General features: G+C 59.8%; 1 protein-coding gene across 1 annotated transcript in view; it reads left to right on the top strand.

The window, feature by feature from the left end:
* The window catches only part of PEPD (peptidase D), a 102,900-nt gene that overhangs the window by 18,513 nt on the left and 59,889 nt on the right, over positions 1-24,498 (top strand). The window contains exons 5-7 of the mRNA XM_012775143.2: positions 3,122-3,169; positions 4,468-4,529; positions 14,282-14,326. Coding sequence (XP_012630597.2) covers positions 3,122-3,169; positions 4,468-4,529; positions 14,282-14,326 — 155 coding nt within the window. The remainder of the gene's footprint in view (positions 1-3,121; positions 3,170-4,467; positions 4,530-14,281; positions 14,327-24,498) is intronic.

Below are 24,498 nucleotides of genomic sequence, written 5' to 3'. Positions count from 1 at the left end.
GTTCACTACCGAGAAGGTCGTTCCCCTGAGACGGGGGCACGCAGGGGACTGGAGGGTGCTGGTGAGGCCCAGCGTGGCGAGGCGTCAGGGAAGGAGGCGTCAACAGGGACGGCCGTATCTTGGGGCTGCCGGCCCTCCGCATTGCTCAGGAGTGGCTGGCGTGATGTTTCCCGGTGTTTGCATCCAAGAGACAGGTTCGAAATGTTAGCGGCATCGCAGGCCACCGTCGTGCCGTGCGTTGGGGGAGGCTGCCACGGAAGACGGCTTGTGTTCAAGCGCTTTGGCGCCTGCAGGGCGAAGGAGGCGCGGCTCTCTGGGGCCGTGTGGCTCTCTCAGTGTTGGCCACGCCTGTCCAGCCCCCTTGTCAGGATCCTGAGGGTGGCCCGGGGCCTGGTGCGGGCCCTGGTTAGGAGAGCATGGGAGGTGCCCCCAGGAAGCCTCTGATCGTCCCCCAGGGGAAGATGAATCCTGCGTGTGCCCATCCACCTCGACCTGCTGGGCTGCCCGAGATTGGATGCCGGCCACGGCACCAAGCGAGGCAGGGCCGTTTAACGGCACCGGCTTGTGGTAGCTCCCCGGTGGCCACCACTCCGCGGAAACAAGGCCCCGAGTTGACAGAGCCGTGCCGCTGTGTGTGGCGGCTGCATCTGGAGCCAGCGAGGCGCAGCACTCTGCGTGCCCTTAATTCCCGAGGCCCAGACGGGCGTGCTGGGGGAGTGCGGCGCCCAGGGGTCTCCGTGGGGAGGGCGGGTGCAGCTGCCGAGCCGGGAGAGGCTTCGCGGCCGCAGAAGTGACCAGGGCCCACTCGAGCGGCTGCGATCGATGACAGACGCCGCCCGGCCAGGACCAGGGGACGCACAGCCCGCTGTCTGCCTTGGGCCTCGGGCCGTCTGGGCGCCGGGCAGCTCGGAGACGGCTGCGTACTCTGTGATTCCGAACGGGGAGAAAAGCCATCAGCCCACACGTCTGTTATCCCGCGCCGCCTCCCAGGGACAATAGCGGGTACGGTCCCCAGGCGCCTCCCACTCTCTGATCCCGCTGCCGTAATTGACGAGGCCGTTGCGTGCTGACGAATGTGGCCCCTCCGCGGCAACGTGGCAGCACACCCAGGCCCAGCACCTGCGGCCCTGTCCTTTCTAATGAGCCGCCCCTCTCCCCAGGGCTGGGGCATTGGGGGGGACTCGGCCCGGCCTTGCCTGTGTGAGACGCCGAGGCCACTGTCATGCACGAGGCAGGCAGCAGGTGAGGTGCCTGTCTGGAGGGTCACCTGGCCGTGCACGTCACACACCTTGACAGAGTGTGTGGCATCGACTCAGCAGTTTAACTGGGTCAAATCTGATTTTTTTTTTTTTTTAAAGAGAATACATTTTTTTTTTAAGGAATTCCATTTTAAGGAAATAGAGCCTTATGTATGAGGATGTTCATCACAGCATCATTTATGCTAATCAGAAGTCATCGAAGGGTCTGGTGCAGAAATTAACCCTTTGCACTCGCTTGCTTTTTTCTCGATTCCTTTAATCCTACTCGGGATTTAATTTTTTAAATACCCCAGATTTTACAAAGCGCGGCAGTAGAGTGAAAAACTGGAGTTTCTTTTCATACAAACTTATTTATTTTGTATTTTTTTGTGTGTATTTTATTTGGATTTTTTTATATTTCATATTATTGATACATTTAGCGAGTAATTTTAATATCTATGATTTTTGCCAACCGAGTCGAGTCACACTCGACATCCGAGTGCAAAGGGTTAACGAACTGTGCTGTGTCCATTAAGAGAGAGTTGTGCAGCTGTAGCTTCAGATCTGAGCTCTGCTGGTTTTCAGCTGTGGTCTCGGGCAGGTTCTCTGGCCTCAGAGGCTTTGCCACTGGTGAAGCCTGCAGATCCGTAGCACCGTCTTTGTGTGTGTGTGGGGGGTCACCTGAGATGCTGTTGTGAGGTGCTCCCGGCACAGGCCTTAATCAGCGGCTCCCTGGAGGTTGACGGTCCCCGGTGGTAGTGGCAATGGCATGTTTGAAGACTGTTTAACGGCAGGAAGTAAGTGAAGCGTGTCGTCCCGCATGATCCAGATGTCATCACAGGTCTCTGTTTTCACGTGCAAAGCTCAGACGTCTCTGGGGATGGGATCGCACATGCGTTTTCTTTCTTTGTAGTTTCCGGTACATTCCAGGTTTTCTCTGGGGGCGTCTCAGTATTAAAAAAGGTCTTAAGTACGTATGCCAGGACTTACCGAAATGTCCACTTGAAATGTGTGCGGTGCGGGGCGTGTCGGGGATCGCTCGGCAGGGCGTCCTCCTCGCGCTCTCCTGCCTGGAGGGTGTAGAGAGTCTGGGGTGGGGTGTGGGGAGGAGACTGGTCTCTGCCCTGGGGGGCCCGGGTGCAGTGGGGGCCGCAGATGCCAGGTGCAGGGCAGACCACGGGGAGGGGCCGGGCGAGGAAGGTTCTGCTCCCAGCAGGGTGGCTGTCACCCTTGGGGCACAGGGGAATGATGACTGCCCCTGGGGCACAGAGGAGGGAGTGGACCAGCCTGCCTGGGGGCCGGGGGCTTTGATCCTGAGTGCGAATCGATGGAGCAGCTGAGACGGGGAGAAGGCACGCCAGGCAGCCCGAGAGCTTAAGTTTTAGGAAGGAAGCAGCTGTCGGGTGGGCCATGCTGGAGGGTTAGGGAGCAGGTGTGGGGTGGAGGGAAGCACTGGGGAAGGCCCCCGCCCCTTGGTCTAGGGGACAGTGGGGGGCAGGGAGGGAGGTGTCTGCCCTGGGGACAGGAGGCTGGTGGGGACGGGACTTTGAGGAAGGGTTTGACAGATGGCAGAGGGGCTGACCTTGGAGCGGGGTGGGCAGGTCTGGCTGTCTGGAGCCGGGGACCTGCTTGGTGCCTGGAGGCAGGGCAGGAAGCGTGCCAGGTTTAGGCTTTGCCTTTTCTACCACCGCTCGATAGCTGCGTGGCTTCCGGAAGCCCTTCAGCTCTGCGAGCCCGGGTCCCTCATCCGCAGCGCCGCCTGTTCCGGGGATCTGCTCCGAGCATGCACCGTCGGTTAGCAAGGAGCGACAAAGCGAAGTCCCATCTCCATCAGATTTCTTCGTGGTCGGGCTAAAAGTGGGTTTTTCCTTCTGACCTTCCAGATTGCCAATGTCCTGACGTCACGGAAGCCCTCGGTCCTCCTCACCTTGGTAAGTGGCTGGGGTGCAGGGGCCGGTCAGTGCTGGGCATGGGGGAGCGGTTTCAGGGAGCCGCCTGCCTCGCAGATGTGGGGACCATGGGGGGCACATCACGAAGCCGGGAGAAACGGTCATCCTGGACCAGCAGCAGCACCTGCTCGGCCCAAGCGGCCGGCGCGAGTCCCCTTGGGACGTGCTGTGTCCCGCAGGAGGCCGCGGTGGACCAGGCGCCACGCCCCCTGGAAGGGTGGAGACCGGGCGGGGACGTGTATGTGTCCGGCTGAGCTCCTGGGGTTCGGGGACGTGGACTGTTCACTGCCAGCCCATCTCCCCTGTTAGTAGGGTACCGCAAACACACCCTTGGCGCCTGCCCTCCAGGACGCTGGGCTCTAGGGCTGGGCATGGGCTGGGGGTGCGTGGGGGGCTCCCAGCACCCAGGCTGTGGGATCTCTCGGTAAGAAACTCGCCTGCTTGCCCTTCTGGGCCCTTGGGAGTCTCACGTACGAAGCGTATCCGTGCCCACTCTCCCTCCAGTGACCCTTCTCTCTTTTGCTAATCGATTCCTGCAGAAATAGTTTCTCTTGGTTATTTCCTTCAGCGCTTGGTCTCTTTTCCCCGCTGTGCCGTTTAGATGGCTGAGAAGGAAGGTTGCACTAGATGATTGTGGTCAGAGACAGTCTAGTGTGCTTTATTTGGATCACAATGAGACATCGACCCGTAGTTCTGGGGAAAGCAGCGGAGATTTCAAATGCCTGGCCTCTCTCGGGGCTGCACGTTTTGCCGTGAATCCCCTGTTTTGTTTCTGTCCCTGTCCGTTAGGAAAAGCAGAGGGATGTGACCCAGCGTCACACTCGTGCTGCCTGCATCGGGTCCTGCCCTCCTGCCTGGAAGGGCGGGTCTGGCAGGGCTCGTACTGTTAGTGGGGGGCGTGCAGGGGGGAGAGGAGGAGGGTGCCGGGGAGAGCAGGTTGGGGGTGAGGGTGGTCCTGGGCCTGTGTTCCTCTCGCCCGGCCCCCGCCTGTGGCTGAGCAGCCTGGCAGGTGTCGGCACTGCGCTCCGCCCCACCCGTGGAGCAGGCCTGGTCGTGCCGTGGGTCTGTGGGCCACGCCCCGCGCCCGGCAATCTGCAGCCCAGCTTGGGGTTACCAGCTGGGCGGGTCGCTTGTCAGGGAAAGGCAGGAGGGGATGGGTTTGCTGGGCTGGAGGTGGGAGGGAGGCTCCCTGTTCTTACCTGTCCCAGTCTTGGCTGCAGGAGGCCAGGGCTCCCTGCGTGTGACACGTCTGTGTTCTCATGCTCCCTCTCTGTCCCCAGCGCGGCGTCAACACGGACAGCGGCAGCGTCTGCAGGGAGGCCGCCTTCGAGGGCATCAGCAAGTGAGTCCGGGGGCCCAGGGGGCGGCTCCTCCGTCCGCCACCAGCTCACCTGTGTACAGAGGAGATGAGAAACACACAAACAGGAGGACCCTAAAATGGAGTTTGGGCGTCTTGAGGAAATATTTAGGAAAATAATTAAAATAATTTGCCTAAATTCACCTCCACTTTTACCTGGAGCGCAACTTCCGTGCCATGCTCTGTGATGGAAGGGCTCTAGGAGCCCAGGCCGCAGACGGTGACAGGGATCTGCTTTCTCTCCAGGGACCTGCTCTAAGCCCTTGTGGTCTCTGTCCCGATCACATCCTTTGCCATGTAGCCTCCTCCCCTTAATCGCAGCCCCCACACCCTCCCAGCCCAGCTCTCAGCAACTCCTCTGTGTCCCCTGCTGCCCCATCCCAGGTAGGGTCCCCCCTACCTGCCTTCACTCCCTGCTGAGCTCTAGGCTGAGCCTCCACACCCTGCTTGGGAGTCACTTCCCTTCTCCCAGCCTGTCTGGGCAGGAGGACAGATGTCCGGTGCAGGAGGAGCAGCCCTCCCCCCTGCTTGTCACCCTCCCCCCAGGGCCCTTCAGGAGTGCTGCCTGCCAGCATGTAAACGTCCCCAGGCTGGCAGGTGGCGGGCCTGGGCCCCCACTTCTCGAGGCCCTGTGTGGACGGACCGTGGGCAGCTCCGGCCCCAGCTCCTGTGCCGGATCCCCCGCCCCTCCCCCACACACATACTCTGCAGCCCTGGTGTCCTGCGTCCTCTGCCGTCCTTTGGTGGGCCAGGGCGGTGACGGAGGAAGCGCCTTATCATTATGTATGAGCCCGAGCTGCTGGAGTCGGGCTGTGTGTGTGATGGAGGGGTGATCAGGGCGGATTACGAGCTCATACATATGTATCGCTCCCCCTGCTAAGAGCGATGGGGCAGGGGGAGCGGTATCATCCGGTTTGCTGCTTTTCGCTGCGCAAATCTCCTTATCCCCCTGGGAGTTTCCCCGCAGCGGCCCTGCCTCCCTCGCCTGGCGGCGATTAGCCCGAGGCTGGTTGGGATGCTGGCCGGTGGAGCTGCCGTCTCTCCCCAGGCCGGGAGGGGGGGTGGGCGCAGCCGGCTGCTGCCTGTCCCCGGCCGGGGCTCCCTGCGTCCTCCTGGCACTGCCAGGTGCCCGCGTTCCAGCGCCCGGCTCGCCGTCCTCCACCCGCACCAGGGAATGTCTCTCTGTGGCCGCTGCCTGGCCGGGAGGGTCCTGAGCTGGGAGGGGGAGCCCTGGAGGCCACCTCGCTGGCCGGCTCCGTGACCTTGGCAGGGCTGAGCCTCAGCTCCCCCTTGGTGGGATCCAAAGACGATCTCGCTCCCCCAGAGCCTGGCACAGAGCTGGCGCTCAGGGCACGGTTGCCCACAAGCAAATCCCTGCCAGCCGGGCGCGGTGGCTCACGCCTGTCATCCCAGCACTCTGGGAGGCCAAGGCAGGAGGATCGCTTGATCTCAGGAGTTCGAGACCAGCCTGAGCAGGAGTGAGACCCTGTCTCTGCAAAAGTCAGAAAAACAAGCCAGGCGTGGTGACACGAGTCCGTGGTCCCAGCTACGCTGTCTCTGGCTGCTAATGGTGCTGCCTCCCTGCCTCATCCTCCGGGGCGCTGGTCGTCTCACATCTCCTCCGTCTGGGCCTCAGGTCTCTCTGTTCCATCCTTCCTGTAACTCTGCCCTCTGCTGGGACAAAGGCCTCTGGCAGGTGTCCCCTAAGCTACATGCCACGGGCACAGCCTCTGTCCCCAGCCGCCTCCCGGCTCCTTCCCCGTGAGAAGCCGAGTCTGTGCCTGTCTGTGTTCCCGGCGTCCGGGTGCAGCTCACCCCCCTGCGTCCCACCCACCAGGCTGCCGGTGCTGCTGTGCCGGGCTGGGCAGGGACCTTGTCCTTGAGGCCGCTGCCGCTCCGCGCCCGCATGCACCTGCCGAGCGCGTCTCCAGCTGCTCGCTGGGGATAATAATAGCCTGTTTGCTAAGCAAGATGAATCTTGCTGTCGTCCTACTTTCCAATACTCGACTGCGTCTGCCCCGGTCGCCTCTCACTGCCCTGACGAAGATTTTGATGCCTTTGAGTGTCTCTGGAGCACCTTGCGTCTTGCCCGTTCGGCCCCTGCTTTGATAGAAGTTGAGGTTTGGCACCTTGCACTGTCCTGATGGGCTGCCACCGCCCCAGGCCACCTTTGTCCCTTGGCTGCAGTGGGCAAGGAGCAGTGGCCTCACCTGTTCACCTGTCCTGGACCCTCCAGCCGGCAGTCAGCCTGTGACTTCTCCAGGTTGCCTGCGCTGAGGTCTGTCCCTTGGGCTCAGTCTTGGTCTCAGATGTCCCTCACCCTCCGCACATCAGGCCGCCTGCTCCCACGGCAGGAGCGTGCCGGGTCTCGTGGTGGTGAGGACGGTAGAGGACAGGGAGCAGAGGGGACAGGGAGTCCAGGACATCCATAAGGCTTGACAGGCCGAGGGATCTTCCCATGGCCCGGGGCCACTGGGCTCACCACAGGGCGTGGCTCGGGTGATTATAATGGGGTCAAGGGAGCAGATGGCGTCTGGGGGGGCCTCATGCTGAGTTTGGGGTCCGTCCCAGGCCAGGTCTCCAGCTCTGTGGATGGCTTGATCCCAGCAGGGAAAGTCCCAGGGAAGGAATGGCCCTGCCATGGGCTCTGGCGGGAGGCTGGGTTGTGTGGGTGGGGTCAGGTGCCCATCGCCAGGTCCCCGGGAGGGATGCAGCGGGGCTGGTCTGGGAGCTGGGATGGTGAGGGCAGCCCTGCAGCAAAGAGGCTCTGAGACTCTTCCTGTGGTTGGTCTGCGGCTCCCTGGAGCGCTCGGATCCAGTAGGCAAAGCCAGGCACAGGGGTTCTCTGGGGGTCCATAGGGGGGTAGAGCCAGGCCCGGGGGGGAGGGGGTCCTCTGGCATCCCCAGGGGAGCAGAGCCAGGCACTGGGGGTCTCTGGGCATCCTCAGGGGAGCAGAGCCAGGCACTGGGGGTCTCTGGGCATCCCCAGGGGAGCAGAGCCAGGCACTGGAGGTCTCTGGGCATCCCCAGGGGAGCAGAGCCAGGCACTGGAGGTCTCTGGGCGTCCCCAGGGAGCAGAGCCAGGCGTGGGGGGTCTCTGGGCGTCCACAGGGGAGCAGAGCCAGGTGCGGGGGGGGGGGGTCTCTGGGCGTCCCCAGGGGAGCAGAGCCAGGTGCGGGGGGGGGGGGTCTCTGGGCGTCCACAGGGGAGCAGAGCCAGGCGTGGGGGGTCTCTGGGCGTCCCCAGGGGAGCAGAGCCAGGCGCGGGGGGTCTCTGGGCGTCCCCAGGGGAGCAGAGCCAGGCGCGGGGGGGTCTCTGGGCGTCCACAGGGGAGCAGAGCCAGGCGTGGGGGGTCTCTGGGCGTCCCCAGGGGAGCAGAGCCAGGTGCGGGGGGTCTCTGGGCGTCCCCAGGGGAGCAGAGCCAGGCGCGGGGGGGTCTCTGGGCGTCCCCAGGGGAGCAGAGCCAGGCGCGGGGGGTCTCTGGGTGTCCACAGAGGAGCAGAGCCAGGTGCGGGGGGTCTCTGGGCGTCCCCAGGGGAGCAGAGCCAGGCGCGGGGGGTCTCTGGGTGTCCACAGGGGAGCAGAGCCAGGTGCGGGGGGTCTCTGGGCGTCCCCAGGGGAGCAGAGCCAGGCGCGGGGGGTCTCTGGGCGTCCCCAGGGGAGCAGAGCCAGGCGCGGGGGGGTCTCTGGGCGTCCACAGGGGAGCAGAGCCAGGCGCGGGGGGGTCTCTGGGCGTCCACAGGGGAGCAGAGCCAGGTGTGGGGGGGTCTCTGGAGCAGAGCCAGGCGCGGGGGGTCTCTGGGTGTCCACAGGGGAGCAGAGCCAGGCGCGGGGGGGTCTCTGGGCGTCCACAGGGGAGCAGAGCCAGGCGCGGGGGGGTCTCTGGGCGTCCACAGGGGAGCAGAGCCAGGCGCGGGGGGGTCTCTGGGCGTCCCCAGGGGAGCAGAGCCAGGTGTGGGGGGGTCTCTGGGCGTCCCCAGGGGAGCAGAGCCAGGCGCGGGGAGTCTCTGGGCGTCCACAGGGGAGCAGAGCCAGGTGCGGGGGGGTCTCTGGGCATCCCCAGGGGAGCAGAGCCAGGCACTGGAGGTCTCTGGGCGTCCCCAGGGGAGCAGAGCCAGGCACTGGAGGTCTCTGGGCGTCCACAGGGGAGCAGAGCCAGGCACTGGAGGTCTCTGGGCGTCCCCAGGGGAGCAGAGCCAGGCACTGGAGGTCTCTGGGCGTCCCCAGGGAGCAGAGCCAGGCGTGGGGGGTCTCTGGGCGTCCACAGGGGAGCAGAGCCAGGCGTGGGGGGTCTCTGGGCGTCCACAGGGGAGCAGAGCCAGGCGTGGGGGGTCTCTGGGCGTCCACAGGGGAGCAGAGCCAGGTGTGGGGGGGTCTCTGGGCGTCCCCAGGGGAGCAGAGCCAGGCGCGGGGGAGTCTCTGGGCGTCCACAGGGGAGCAGAGCCAGGTGCGGGGGGGGGGGGTCTCTGGGCGTCCCCAGGGGAGCAGAGCCAGGCACTGGAGGTCTCTGGGCGTCCCCAGGGGAGCAGAGCCAGGCACTGGAGGTCTCTGGGCGTCCCCAAGGAGCAGAGCCAGGCGTGGGGGGTCTCTGGGCGTCCACAGGGGAGCAGAGCCAGGCGTGGGGGGTCTCTGGGCGTCCACAGGGGAGCAGAGCCAGGCGTGGGGGGTCTCTGGGCGTCCACAGGGGAGCAGAGCCAGGCGTGGGGGGTCTCTGGGCGTCCACAGGGGAGCAGAGCCAGGCGTGGGGGGTCTCTGGGCGTCCACAGGGGAGCAGAGCCAGGCGTGGGGGTCTCTGGGCGTCCACAGGGGAGCAGAGCCAGGCGTGGGGGTCTCTGGGCGTCCACAGGGGAGCAGAGCCAGGCGTGGGGGGTCTCTGGGCGTCCACAGGGGAGCAGAGCCAGGTGTGGGGGGGTCTCTGGGCGTCCCCAGGGGAGCAGAGCCAGGCGCGGGGGAGTCTCTGGGCGTCCACAGGGGAGCAGAGCCAGGTGCGGGGGGGGGGGGTCTCTGGGCGTCCCCAGGGGAGCAGAGCCAGGCACTGGAGGTCTCTGGGCGTCCCCAGGGGAGCAGAGCCAGGCGTGGGGGGTCTCTGGGCGTCCCCAGGGAGCAGAGCCAGGCGTGGGGGGTCTCTGGGCGTCCACAGGGGAGCAGAGCCAGGCGTGGGGGGTCTCTGGGCGTCCACAGGGGAGCAGAGCCAGGCGTGGGGGGTCTCTGGGCGTCCCCAGGGAGCAGAGCCAGGCGTGGGGGGTCTCTGGGCGTCCACAGGGGAGCAGAGCCAGGCGTGGGGGGTCTCTGGGCGTCCACAGGGGAGCAGAGCCAGGCGTGGGGGGTCTCTGGGCGTCCCCAGGGAGCAGAGCCAGACGCAGGGGGTCTCTGGGCGTCCACACGGGAGCAGAGCCAGGCGTGGGGGGTCTCTGGGCGTCCACAGGGGAGCAGAGCCAGGCGTGGGGGGTCTCTGGGCGTCCCCAGGGGAGCAGAGCCAGGCGTGGGGGGTCTCTGGGCGTCCCCAGGGGAGCAGAGCCAGGCGTGGGGGGTCTCTGGGCGTCCACAGGGGAGCAGAGCCAGGCACGGGGGTCTCTGGGCGTCCCCAGGGGAGCAGAGCCAGGCGCATTGGGGGGTCTCTGGGCGTCCCCAGGGGAGCAGAGCCAGGCCCCAGGCATGGGGGTCTCTAGGAGTCCCCAGGGTAGCAGAGCCTGGCATGGGGGGTCTCTGGGCGTCCACAGGGGAGCAGAGCCTGGCGTGGGGGGTCTCTGGGCATGGGGGGGGTCTCTGGGCATCCTGGGTGGGGGGACTACGGGGCGTCTTTCCCTGAGAGCGGGAGACTGTGGAGAGAGATGGGTCTGTTGTGCGCAGGTGCCTGAGCCGAGGGCCGCCCCGTCGATGGGGTTTGCGGGCCTCGCGGGCTGCCATCCTGGCGTACGTCTCGCTCCCAGACCCGCGGGGTCTGCGTCCAGGACCCCGGCTGGGCAGTGAGTCACAGGGGACTCTGTTTCGTGGCGTCGTCACGCAGGAAGAAAGATGGCCGCCATCCCACATCAGCTGGTGACTCGGGATCAGCATATTTCTTATCTGTTGGCATTTGCTTAAATTGCCTTGCATATTTGAAGACAATTGGTTACAAATTAATTCCATTTAAAGAAGCAGTTAAAGATGAAATGCTGAATTTGGGGGCTGTTAATGTAGGAATATTAATATTCAAAGATGTGAATTTTAAAACCCAAGAAGTAGAGGGACATTATTAAGACCTGACGATCATAACAAAATGCCAATTTGTGGTTTGGGGACCCCGGCTTTCTCGTTACTGTTAGCTGGCCCGTCGAGTTGATATTTAGGGCTTGGTTTCTGATGTGGCCCGAGGAAATCTCCATGGCAAGGGCGGTGGGGGGGGTGGGGACCCTGAAGAGGCGAGAGCCTGACGCAGCCCCCTTGCAGCGGGGAGACTGGGGGGGGGGGCTGCCTCTGTTGTCGGGTTAGAAACCCCAGGGGGGAAGGCAGGGGCCTGGGACCGGTTGGGCCCACGTGACTCACCCTTGGATGCCCCAGCCCACTTTTAGAGCCACTAGAAAATTACCCTCTGCTTCCAGGACACTGCTGGGGTTCTGCTGTTATTTTTACGTAATTAATGTGCGTTGTAGAAAATGCTGACTAGCACAGATGCAAAAGCAAGGAATATCTGAATTTCACTACCCGGAGTTAGTTCAGTCCCTCAACACTGTCTTTTGGACTCTTCCGTGTGTGTGAGATTGTATTTCTCTGTTTGCATATGTTTTTTGTGTCTCAGCGTGGCTTGTGTGGTCTATGTGTATACATCAGCCTGCGTGTGTCTGTGTGAGTCTGTGTGTGTGTATCCGGGTGTGGATCTTCGTGCATCTCAGTATACGCACGTGTGCGTAGATCTGTGTGTGTCTACACAGCCCTAAATGAGCATGCCTTAGTGTGTGTGTCTGTGCATAGGTATCTGTGTGTGTGTCTGAGTGTGTATCTGTTGTTACACACCTGTGTGTGTCTGGGTGTATCTCTTTCCTAAGCGTGTGCCTGTCTCTGTGTGTCTGTGTGTGTGCATCTGTCTGTGCGCTGAGTCACTCTGTGCCAAGCCACTCTGTTGCTCTTGGGTGCGTGCACGTGTGTGCACACGCAGACATCCTGTACAGCGGGATTCTGCCGGTGCGTGTGGCCAGTGAGTATATAGGCCGTTGTTCTTCCGGAGGTCAGAGTGACATCCGGTGAAACGGGAGGCAGAGTCCATTTGTCGTCTTGATTTATGTCGTCTGCTGCTCCGCTCTTCACTCCGAACCACGTCGGCTGCCTGTAGTCCTTTGATATTTCGCAAGTGGGGCTTTGATGCCCCGGCATTTAAGTTGACTTTGAACCAAGTAGTTCTGACCGTGTAGGTAAAAATCCTGAAGGTTTCAGAGATCTGGAACCCTCTCAGCCTGCTAGCACCCTCCCCCCTCCCCTCCTCTCCCCTGCCCCCTCCTCCTCTCCCCTCCCCCCTCCTCCTCTCCCCTCCCCCCTCCTCCTCTCCCCTCCCCTCCCCCTCTCCCCTCCCCCTCTCCTCCTCTCCCCTCCCCTCCCCTCCCCCTCTCCCCTCCCCCCTCTCCTCCCCCTCTCCCCTCCCCCCTCTCCTCCTCTCCCCTCCCCCCTCTCCTCCTTTCCCATCCCCTCTCTTTTCTCTCTCTTCTCTCCCCTCTCTTTTCTCTCCCCTGTCTCTCCCCTTTGCTCAGCCAGGAGCAGGGCTGCTGGTCTCACAACCCTGGCAGTAGAGAGGTGTTTTGCAACACCATTAATGGAGGCACGGACAGCCCCTGCCTTGCCAGAGGACAGGAAGTCACACCCCTGCTCGTGCTTCCTCCTGACCCGAGGTGGAGCAGGTCTTGGAATCCGGAGAGCTGAAGCCTTGCCAGGGCTTCTCAGCCGAGGCCTGTACCTGTGCTGGGCCCTGTCCTTCCCCAGCTGTCTCACCAGTAGCTTGAGCTCTGGGTGGTCCCACGTGGCTCTCTGTGCCAGGGGTGTGCCCTGACCCGATCCCTTTGTCTCCTAGGGTTACCTTTTCAATTACGTGTATCTTATCAAAGAGCAGCTTTTGGCTTTGTGGATTTTTCTCTCTCATGTGTTTGGTTTTTAATGTTTCATTGATTTCCACTCTTTTAAATTTCCTTCTAATTTCTCTAGGTTTTATTCTCTATCTTCTTGAGAAGGAAGACAGGAGCATTCTTAGGATGGAAGCTTAGATCATTGATTTCTTTTGTGGTATATGCATTTAAAGCTACAGATTTTCCTCTAAGGACTGCTTTAGCTGTATTTCGCAGGTTGTGATATTTCATATTTTTCTTTTCTAATTTCATTGCGATTTTTGTCTTTGAAGAGTGGGTATTTAGAAGTCTCTTGCTAAATTTCTAGATAATTTGAGATTTTATAGTTTCCTTTCTGTTCCTGATTTCTAGTTTAATTCTGCTGTGATCAATGAATGGGTCTCTGTATCTTAACCCTTAAAATTTATTGACATTTCCAGCATATGATCATTATGATAAATGTTTCATGTACACTTAAAAAGCGTGTATCCTGCAGTTGTTTGCTATAGTGTTTTGTAAATGTCAAAATGTCAAGTTGGCTAATTGCATTGTTCATATCTTCTATGTCTTTCCCAATTTCTATTTGCTTTGTCCTATCACAAGAGGTATGTGAAGATCTCAAACTATGCTTGTGGATTTATTCTATTTTTCCTTCCTGTTCTGTCAATTTTTATAAATCAGCTTTATTGAAATAAAATTTATATACAATGAAATTCATTATGTGCATAATGTAGTAAGTTTTAAAAAATATTTTTATTGGGATATAATTCACATACTTTACAGTTTACTCATTTTAAAGTTTACTCATTTTTAATAATCAGCTTAGTTTAGTTTTGTTTTGAGACAGGATCTTGCTCTGTTGCCAAGGTTGGAGTAGAGTGGTGCGATCATAGCTCGTTGCAGCCTGGAACGCCTGGGCTCAAGTGTGATCCTCCTGCCTCAGCCTCCCAAAGTGCTAGGATTGCAGACATGAGCCACTGTGCTGACCCATAATTTTTCTTCATTTTTGAAACATAACTTTGCTGGATATAGAATTCTTGGTTGACCTTTTTTGTTGTTTTCCAGCACTTTGTGTATGTCCTCCCATTGCCTTCTGTCCTCCATAGTTTTTGATGGGAAATCAGCTGTGTTAATCTTAGTGACATCCCTTGTATGTGGAGGCATTGCTTTTTTCTTGTTGCTTTCAAGATACTCTTTGTCTTTTGACAATTTGATTATGATGTGTCTAGGGGACCTCTTTGAATTTATCCTGCTTGGAGTTCATTGAGCTTTATGGGTATGTAGATTAATGTTTGTCATCAAATTGGCAAAATTGTCCACCATTATTTTTCCAAATATTCTTTTTGATCCTTTTTCTCTCTCCTTTCCTTCTGGAACTCCTGGTACATGTATGTTAGTATACTTGACAGAGAGGCTATGCTGTCTACCTAGAGGGGATGGGGGTGGAGTTTTGCAACCGAAAAGCTTGTTGTCCAACTGACTGCACTTGGAGGACCCGGCCCAGGCCTCCAGGTCTGCTGCAGGAAGTGAGCAGCAGGTCAGGGGTCAGGAAGGTAAAGTGTTGGCCTCCCTTGGTTGTGGTATGTGTGTGTGTGTCTCAAATGTCATGTCTGGCTGGGACGTGACAGACCATTGAACTAACGGGCTTGATTTATTTTTCCTTCGTAGGTTCAATGTCAACAACACCATTCTTCACCCCGAGATCGTTGAGTGGTGAGTATGGCCTGTGGCCACCTTGACTATTTTGCTCAGCTCGTGGGGACAGGAGGCCCTGCTGTCCCGCCCAGCCCATCTCAGACAGTCCCTCAGAAAGCCGGTCTCGGCCTCCAGAACCTCCTCCTTTAGCCGTTACTGTTCTGTTTGTTTTTTGCCGTTTGCTGGCTGGCTCGTTTTTTTTCAGGAGGGCGTGAATCACTTAAATATCAATTAAATTTCTCTTATCACTTCCTTTATTTTCAGTCTTTTGAAAACTGCTGCCGTAAGTAGGCCGAATATGCATAGCTCAGGTGGAAAGTAGGCAGCAAAAAGGGCAGAAATAAACATCACACATAATCCCGTTGCCAGCAAGGTAAACACGTTTTCCTCATGTGACACTTGTGTCTAGACAAGGGTGGCATCCTATTAGATGGGTTCTTTTCTTACCTCCTGTCTTTGCTCGGTGGCACCTGCAGCACACCTGGTTTCTGTTAGGTGGCTGCAGGCTGCGCCTTCTCCGGCTGGGCATCGCCTCTGTGGGCCCTGCAGGTGGCCCTTCAACTCCGACGTGCCACTGGTTTTCTTCCTAAGCCATCCAGTCACCCTTTGATGGCAGCAAAGCGTTTTCCCTTTGTCGACCGCTCTTGCTGTGACTGCAGATGGGAGGCGAGGCCGGGCCTCTGCCCCGAGTCACCCCAGTGGGAGGTGCACGGACGTCTCAGGTGTCGTCCTGAGTCTGTGTGATCACGTTTGCCCGACTAGGGGGGAGCGCCAGCCCACCTGGTCTGGAGCTCGGGAGCCCTGCGCCCGAGGGCTGAGCGGGAGCCGGCTGGGGGATGCAGGCGTAGGGGGGAGGGGGAGAGGGATCCGGGCCAGGGCACCACTTGTCCTCAGAAGCAGGAGAAGGGTTGGTGGTGTTTATGTGGCCGGTGCGGAGCCTGAGGGTGGTCGGAGAGGCGGTCAGTGGCCGGGCAGGCAGGCCTTGGTGTCGGTTTCGACTTTTTCTTGGGAGAGATGGGCAACGCGGGATGCCCATCAAGGGCAACAGAGCCGTCGGATCGGGCTGGCGTTGTGGGAAATCGTTTTGGCCTCAGACTGGTGACTCGGCTGCAGGACAAGAATGGGAACAGGTGGCCAGGGAGGAGGCTGTGGCGGGGGTCCAGGTGGCAGTGGGAGGTGGCGGTGTGGCGGGTTAGAGAGGAAGCAGCGGTGAGAGGAGGCTCCTGGGGGAGCTGGCCGTGGTGCTGGAGCGAGTGGTGCGGTGGAAGGGGACTCTGGGCTTTGCCCATCACTGACGCGGGGACAGCGGGAGGGACAGGTGCCTCGGCAGATCCGAGACTTGTTGGGGGTGTGTTGGGTCCGAGGCAGGTGCGGGGGGTGGGGTGGGGGAGAGGGCTGGGCGGAGGTGGGCATCGAGGGCTGTCGAAGGCGTTGGCACTGCCCTCGGGGAGTTAGAGGCCAGGCGGGCTCTCCAGGCTCTGTCGGCAGCCCTGGCCCACGGCCACGCGCTCGGGGGGGATGAGGCCCTGCGTGGTCAAGTGCACCGTCCCAGTCGGCCGCAGAATAAACCCTGGGGGTGCTCAGAGTGGACCTGTGTCCACTGACGCTGCCTCCCAGGTGACGTTCCCTCTTGGCCCCTCACCGAGTGGGTGCTCTGGAGACCACGTCTGGGTCATGCACGCCAGCCTCTCCCGAGCAGTAAGGCATGACCTCGTCACTTTGAAACAAGCGCACGTTCGTTCTAGTGACATTTCCAAGGTTTTGAGAGGTAGAGTCTTCATTCACGACAGTGCCTCCCGACTTTATTAAAGCGAGCAGCACAAAGGATTTATTTGGCATTTGATGGCAGCAGGACTATTTTAGAAATGTCACATTGTCCTCACTGCCTCGGGTTTCTGTTTTAATAGCCTGGGTCCCGGTCACCCTCTGTGGATCCATCGTCATGATCACGGCCGTGACCCCCGAGTGAGCGATGGGAGGATTCCGGGTGGAACGAACCACGAGCGGGGCAGGTCCCGTATTCACTGGAGTGGGTGGGCCTTCCGGGATGCCAGATTATGACGCGGCAACGCTTCGCTGGGCCCTGTGTCCTGAATGTTGTCACCACCCCCTCTTCCTGGGCCCTGGGAAGGGACGCTGCCTGCGGCTCAGAGGAGCACCCCTGGGGTTCGGGCCTGCCTGGTGTCAGCCTTCCTCCCAGGTCACAGGGTGCTGGGCACCCTCGGGATGGACCTTGTGCCGAGGCCGGGGTACAGCAGCGTGGGGGACCGGGGCGGGTGCGGCTTCCCGGGCACCCACACGTGCACTCCCGCTCCCGCCGTCCGCTTGGAGACGGCAAGCAGCCCCCGCCAGCTCGGGGAAGCTCGCCGCTTTCTCGTTTTGGTTTGGGTGTCATCCATTTCCTGCCTGTGACTGTTTTATTGTTTTCCATTCTCTCGAGCGGCGCCTTTTTGATTTCCCGCAAATTCCTCTATAATCATACTCTTCCCCGCGAACGCCGAGATCACCACCGATAATTTCTTTGCTCGTGCTGCGCAGCGCGGTTGGAACGGGAAGGTCAAAAGTTGAAACTTACAAAGAGCCGGCGTCTGGCTTCCGTAATTTAGGCTGCGGCTCTACCTTTGCTGCTTTTGCAGATGATCGAATCGATCAGGAGGTAGGGCAGGAAATAAAAGGCGAGGCTTCCGTGCTGCCCGCTAGCCCGGCGGCTTCGGTTCGGTTAAGTACCTCCGGCAGCGTCACGGGAGAGCAGGCATGTCAGCAGTCGCCGTGTGCCTTCTTGGGCTTTAAGTGAGACTGTGTTAAATTGAGTCATGCGCCCGTTTTAGAGCTGTTAATTACACGGGCTGGAAGTGTCCTGCGTGCATCCATCAGGCAGTGGGTAGCGGGTCTATTTCTGCTCCCCTGCCTTTCTGTGCGTGCGCGGGAGACGGTACGCCGCGCACGGCGTCCCAGGCAGAAGCGCCCCAGGATCCTACGTCCTGGGTGACACGTCCCAAATTAGAAGAGGTGCGTAGATGGTGGCCTAGATTCGTGGTGTGTACGTGGAAAGCGTTCCAGTAGCGTGGCTCATCTCTGCCTCCTAATGAACAGGCATTTAAGGACACGGTTGGTTGACAAGGAAGCCACACGGAGAGTGGGTTCCCGGGGCAGAGTGGGAGCTCCTGTCACCGCCCGCCAGGGGGAGAGGGAGGCCCGGCCCGGCCCTGGTCTGGCAAGGAGGTGGGCCGCCCTCCGGCCTGCCTGTCCCCCGGCAGGTTTCAGCCACACGACTCGGCTCACGGCTGCGCTAAACCATTTCTTCCTGGCTCTGGTTTCTTTGAGAGGACTTATGTATTGATCGAGCCTCCCGAGGATGTGTAATTCCAACCCACTCTTTGCCTTCTGTTCCTCCCGTCGTGGGACTTTATCCCTCGCATCGCTGGGTCACGGGTGTGGATGGGGCGGCTGTGGGGTCCTGTGGCATTGAGTTCCCGCCCTCGAGGCTCCCGCACGGCATTGCCTAAATATCCATCTCTGGGAGAGACAGAATTCCTGGCCCTATACATGGGTTTTGTTCAACTCAGTGGCACTTTGATGCTTGGAGACGGGTTTTGGAAATACTTCAACCTGTCTCGCTGCTATTTTAATCAGGGGAGCATTTAGACCTCAGTTAATTGATGTCTTAATCCTGAGTTTAATGCCCAGAGGCAGTTTTGTGACCTGTGAATATTTAAGGAGGGGAGAAAAGATTGCACAAATAAATCTCTGCCTAGTCCGGGTTTTGCTGGTTCTAGGCCTGTAGCAGAACGCGGGGCCCTGGGGAGGGGACAGGGGTCTTTGCCTCCCAAGCTTTGTCCCATGCTCGTCTTGCCGCCTGTATGAGCAGCCCCTGGGCGTGGCCATGAGCTGCCTTCTGCCCAGACTTCTTACGTGGCATCCGTGCGTCCTGTCCTGAGCCGTGGTCCTCTGCTGCTTCACCGGGGAGGTGTCTGTGTTCTCTCTTGGGGCTGTCACCCTTGTGGGTCATATTTCTAGCAGCCACCTGACACATTCTCGGGCCGGACGAGGCTGGGACTGGGTGTGGCACTGAGCTGTTGTTACTCTAGCGGCCACCAGGCCTGCAGAGGAGAATCTTTCCTCCTGGCACTTCCGTGTTCAGGAGCAGCACAAGTCGCCTCGTCAGAATCGGGGTGCTGAGTTCCTCCTGAAGATGGGAGGAAGATCTCTGGTTTCTGCAGCAATCTTAAAAGCAGTTTCTAGGGCCGGGCAAGGTGGCTCATGCCTGTAATCCTAGCACTCTGGGAGGCCAAGATGGGCGGATCGCTCAAGGTCAGGAGTTCGAAACCAGCCTGAGAAGAGCGAGACCCCATCTTTACTAGAAATATAAAGAAATTAATTAGCCAGCTAAAAATATATAGAAAAAAATTAGCCGGGCGTGGTGGCACATGCCTGTAGTCCCAGCTACTCGGGAGGCTGAGGCAGGAGGATCGCTTGAGCCCAGGAGTTTGAGGTTGCTGTGAGCTAGGCTGATCCCATGGCACTCTAGCCTGGGCAACAGAGTGAGACGCTGTCTCAAAATATAAAAATTAAAAAAATAAAAGCAGTCTCTGGCACTTGTGTCTTGGAGACAACTGGAACGGGCTGGGACGTGCCCCCCTGCCTGGCGCCCGGGCAAGGCTGCAGCCCCAGGTACCCCGTGGACCGCTGGTTAAGCCAGCACACGGCAGGCGTTTATTTAGGCTTGCATCAAATTGGGCCGGGCCAGAGCCCAGCTGGGCTGGTTTCCTCAGAGAACTGCCTTTGTGGGATCATTTGCCCTGGTTCAGTTTGATTTTTTTTTTTTAATGCAACTGAAAAAAAATATGCCCCAATAGCCCAACTGGAGGCCCAGGTTGTCACTTTCCCAAAGTAAAATTAGAAGAGAAAGCAGGACTCTGGGCCCCATGGCTGGGGTGCCGATGGCAAAGGTGAGAAGAGAAGGTGGCTCTTTCTCCTTTGGAGGGTCACACGCTCTCCCTGCGTGTGTCCTCTCCAAGGAGGACGTTCGGGCTGCAGGGGCGAGGGGAGGAGTGTGGGCTCCTGGGCGCTCAGACCCTCCCTGGGCCGCCTGCCCTTCCTGCGTGACTGGGGACAGGGCAGCGGCAGGGGACTTTGGGCTGGCTGGGCCCTGCCCCACTGCCCCGCTGGACTTCCTGGGGTGGGGTGGGGAGGGGGCCTCGTTTTCCTTTTGAAATGAGGTCATCAGCTCTCCCGTTAGCAATGGGGTGTTCCTAGCTCCAGGGCTGTGCTCAGGTAGCACTGACACCTCGTGGTTCCCGTGTGGCCGTTCTGGGCCAGGCGCTGTCCTGGCGCCACGACCCTCCCCCTCCAGGGCTTCCGTCTTTTGGAAGAGACTTAAATGGAAAGAGACTGCAAGTGTTGGCGCTTCCTGAGGATTCGTACAAACTGCCCAGGGAGTGCAGGAGGGGCTTAGCCCGGGGGTGGAGAAAGGTGGGTTCCAGGTGGGAGCTGGGGCTGCGCAGTCGGCTGAGGGGCGGGAGTGAGTTCCAGATGGGGCGGAGGGAACGTGGGGGTGCGTGGCAGAGACAGGCAGGGGCCCGGCCTCCGCGGACACACACGAGTCACCGTGTAGCATCTCAGCTTCATCCTGAGGACACCAAGAGGCTGCAGACAAGGGGAAGCCTGGTGGGGCCTGCATTTCCCAGAGACCCCCGCTGCTGACGGCCAGAGGCGGGTGTGGCCGGACGGAGGGGCTGAGCGTGGAGGGGGGCAGGCACTGCATCCCTGGCCGTGGCTGGGTGTGGGGAGCGTAGACGGGGAGAGGGAGCTGTCTGGGGTGGTGCTGGGGTCTCTGCAGGGGCCGGCAGGAGGGTGGCAGGGCCAGGCTGAGATGGGGACACGGTGGGAGTTCTCGCCTGCTGAGCTCCAGGTGCCCGGGGGCCCGCGGGTGGGTGTGGACGGGAAGGCGAGGAGGGGCGGGCAGGGCCGGCAGCATGGTGGGGGCGGGAGGGAGGAGGGACGGGGGTGGGGAGGTGAGATGGAGAAGCTGGAAACGCAGCAGAAGAGCTGCTCTGCTCCTGGTCCCCTGGGGCGGGGGCGAGGGAGGATTCTTTCCTCGCAGAGGAGCCTGTGCCATGGAGCTTCTAGTAGCAGGGCAGGTGGGCGGAGAGGGTGAGGAACAGGACGAGCCTCCCTTGTGGGGGGGAGAGGGCAGGATGAATGGGGGCAGGCGGGGAGAGGCGGGAGCGGGCCCATCTGCCGGCGTCTGTGTTTTCAGTGAAGTGGGAGGCGAGTTCATTCATCTGCGAGAAGGAAGGAGCCGTGCGGGGTGGAGGTGGGAGTGGAGATCCTGGGAAGATGAAGGGAGTCTAGAGTCGCCCTCCCCTCGCTCCCCTGCAGCGCGTGGCTGGGCCTTGCCTCGCCAGGTGACTGGGAGCTTGCTGGGCCGTCCACGCAGCCACGTGGCTTCCCCGGGCAGGTGGGCGGGTGGGCGCAGGGCCTGGGAGTCTCAGGCGGTGGCATGAGTGGCGGCTGGAGGGAGGGAGGGACCAGGCATCTGAGCGGGACAGGGAGGCAGAGGGACGCAGCTCCCAGGAGAAAGTGGAGGGGGCAGGGTGGGGCGGGGTAGGTGTGGCCGCCTGGTGCCCCCCAGTGCTGTCACTTGTGGTCCTCCCTGCACTCGGGTACAGACCGGTGCCGTGGAGGGTGGCAGTGGGGGCCACACGCCAGTGGCTGCGAGTGGATTTGGACCTCAGGACCCCGAGCTGCTGCTGGCTCGAGGCCCTGGTCCCCCGCCCTGCAGGGAACCCGGCAGGCGCCGTGGCCGGGCGGGACTGCCAGCCCACTGTGGACCCAGAGGCCCCTTTGCGATGGTGGACGGCGCACTGTCAGCCTCAGGACCGGCCGCCTCAAGCGAGAAAGGATGTTCCTTCCAGAAAGCCTCTCTGGGCTCGTGGGTTTGTTTCTTCCACCTTCCCCAGAAGGCTTTATCGTCCCGGGAAGGTGTCACGGTGCTGCGAGATGCCGTCCTTGTTTCCCAGTGACAAATGGCTGGCTGTCCCAGCTCTGTGGCGTCTTGGAGACTGTGAGTCAGCGGCGGGCTGGCTCGGGCTGCTCCTGTGAGGTCCCCGAGGGCTGGCTGCCTAGATGGAGGCGGGCGGTGGCTGCGGCCTCGTCTTCTTCCATCCCCGCCTGCCGCTGTGGGGGGCTCCCGGGGGCTCCCCGGTCATGCCGGGGAGGGAGAGGAGCCGGCGGGAGGTGCCCTCTGGGCGGAGGGGCGGGCTCTGGTCTGCTGTCACCCGCCGGCTTTGCTGATCCCCAGGGCGCTTGCCTGGGTCCCTTCGCAAAGGGGCAGGGGATCCCGAGGGGGCTTTGGTGCGGGTGGGCAGCTCCCCGCCTTTGCAGAAGCCAGACCTGGCGCAGAGGCGTGGCTGGGGCTGCCCCGTCTCCACCCCAGGCCCTCCCGGCCTTCTGGGTCTCAGCCTTACAGACGGGCTCCCGCGTGTCCCTCCCTAGCGACCCGGCTGTCTGTAGCAGGCTTCTCCCACACCGTAATCTCGCGTTTGCTCGCACGATGCTCGCTCGTCTCCTCCGCAGCCTCCGAGCTCCTCGGGGGAGGGACGTGCTGTTCCACCCACCATCGCCAGCGCCCGGTGTGTCCTCCTGGCTCGTACTTGACGGTGATGGGAAATGAAGGAGTGGCGTTTGCCGTCACGGGCGGCACCTCGTCACAGCTTCTAAGGTGCTGTCATAGCACCGTGTGCTCGTGCTCTATAAACCCCCCAGCGCGGACTCGCCTCAGGGGAGCTGGGTCACCGCGAACCGCCCGCTCCTGTCTGCGCCTCTCCACCCCCACCGGGGCAAACACGTCTGACCGTTCCTGTCGCCCCCACCCAACTTTTTTTTTCTTTTTTTTTTTTGAGACAGAGTCTCACTCTGTTGCCCAGGCTAGAGTGAGTGCCGTGGCGTCAGCATAGCTCACAGCAACCTCAAACTCCTGGGCTCAAGTGATCCTCCTGCCTCAGCCTCCCGAGTAGCTGGGACTACAGGCATGCGCCACCACGCCCGGCTAATGTTTTTTTTTTCCTCTATATATTTTTAGTTGACCAATTAATTTCTTTCTATTTATAGTAGAGACGGGGTCTCGCTCTTGCTCAGGCTGGTTTCGAACTCCTGACCTCGAGCAATCCTCCCGCCTCGGCCTCCCAGAGTGCTGGGATTACAGTCATGAGCCACTGCGCCTGGCATAGCCCCCACCCGACTCTTAACCATAAGGTTACTTCTCGTCGTTTCCTCGGTTGCCCCTGTCATCTGTCATCCTCTTGGCCTTCCTCTCTTGCCGTAGAACTCTCTTGGCAAGTTGGAAAACACACATAATTTTTCCAGGAATTTCCCCTGTTGTCCTTAAAACATCCTCGATGCAGCCAGTAGTTTCCATACCTCACCTGGTTTCCGTGATGGTTTCTCCCCCATGGCACTGACTTGCTGAAGGGCCGGGCGGGTCATGTTGTGGGTCCTGCAGTCCTCGCGTGTGTGTGTGGTGGTTCCCTCGCCGTGCCGGGGAGCTTGTGCCTCTGTCCCCATTCTTCCTGCAAAGTGGAAGTTAGCTCTCAAGCTGTGAAGTTTAAAGTATTCTCTAGAATACATCCGAGGTGATGTGTATTTGCTATTGTCCTGTATTATTTAGTCGACTACCATTAAGGATCATAAGATTGATGACCAGGTTACATTTTTCCCCTCGGGCTGGAAAGTAATCTGCGTGGTGGTGCTTTGGTGCCCTATGAATAAATGTGACTTTCATATATGTATATACATTTTTTTTTCCTGGAGTTTTTATCTGCCTTTGTTTTCTCTCATTGAGAGAAGGAACATTTATCTTCTTCACCACCTCACCTGACCCGTGGGAACGAATCCGTTCCGTTCTTCTGGTAGATGTTCCATGCAGAGCCACGTGCTTCCAAGTTCTGATTCCCGCTGATGCTTTCTGGGCTTGCTACTCAGCATATCCTGGGATTTCTTTTCATTATACTTTTGAATCAATTCCACTGTTTAAAAATATGCCATTGCCTCGTCTCATTCTCTTTATTGGTTGATTCTCTCTCCCTCCCTCTCTGCTAGAGTGCATCCTTAAGTGCTTTCCCCATTTCTGAGTTCTTGGATGTCTAAAAAGGATTTGTTTTCCCTTTATATTTGATCAGTAGTGTGTCTGTGTTTAGAGTTCTATTTTCACCTGGAGTGCCAGGACAAGGGCGTCATCGTGGCACAGTGAGTCATGCGAACTTTGACATTGTTTTAGCTGAGTCTCTCAGTTTGCTCATCTGTAAAATGGGGATGATAGTACCTGTTCCAGGTGGGGTTCCCTGGGGAGCGGAGCCTCTGAGATTAGTGGGCAGGAGGCGTGCTGGGGACTGCTCTTGTAATCAACATGGGCAAGGGAGTGAGGGCACGGGCTCGGGCTGCAGTGTGGTTATGAGGATGCCTTAGAGTGACCAGCAGAGATGTCCCCACATGGAGCAAGGCAGCTGGGTCTTTGTTCCCTCCATCGGGTGGAGGAGACCAGCATGCGAGTGTGGCCTCGGGGCCCTCCTGGAGAAGACTGGCTGGCTGCCACCACGCCCAGCAGCCGGGGGACAGAGGGACGAGTGCCTTGGTCCTGCATGGGACAAGCTGGCAGTGCGGGTGGCATCCACCGCCACTCACGGGCCCCAGCACGGAGCAGGTCCCGGTAAAGAGCAATTTAAAAGGAAAAGAGGCAGTGCTTGCTTTCCGGGAGTTCTCTGGTTGCATGGGCCTGTTGCAAGTACCGGGAAGTATCATGCTTTGATGAGAACCAAGACATCCTGCCGAAGGGCGTCAGAAGATTCTGTCCGGCTTGGATGCGGATAGCCTGGATCAGGCGGGACCTGCAGACTTTGCGTTTTAGTGCACGTGACAAGCTGACCTCGCATTTACCATGTGCCGGGCCCTGTCCGCGGTGCTTTAAAAGCAAACTCCTGATCTCGAACAGACAGCCTGCCAGGAAAATGCTGTCACTGTCTCCGCCTCTCAGATGAGGGAGCCATAGCACAGAGTGAGGATCTCAGCCCTGGAGTGAGTTGTTTGAAAGAAGTGGGAGGAGGTAGAAAACTGGTATTTATTTAGCTCCTCTCCGTGAGTCTTACCTGGGGCTGAGATTGATTGCAAGGACCAGAGACCGAATGACATTTGGG

This window comes from Microcebus murinus, chromosome 16 (genome assembly GCF_040939455.1).
Source record: "Microcebus murinus isolate Inina chromosome 16, M.murinus_Inina_mat1.0, whole genome shotgun sequence".
NCBI lineage: Eukaryota > Metazoa > Chordata > Mammalia > Primates > Cheirogaleidae > Microcebus > Microcebus murinus.
This window is presented reverse-complemented; position numbering and strand designations above follow the sequence as displayed.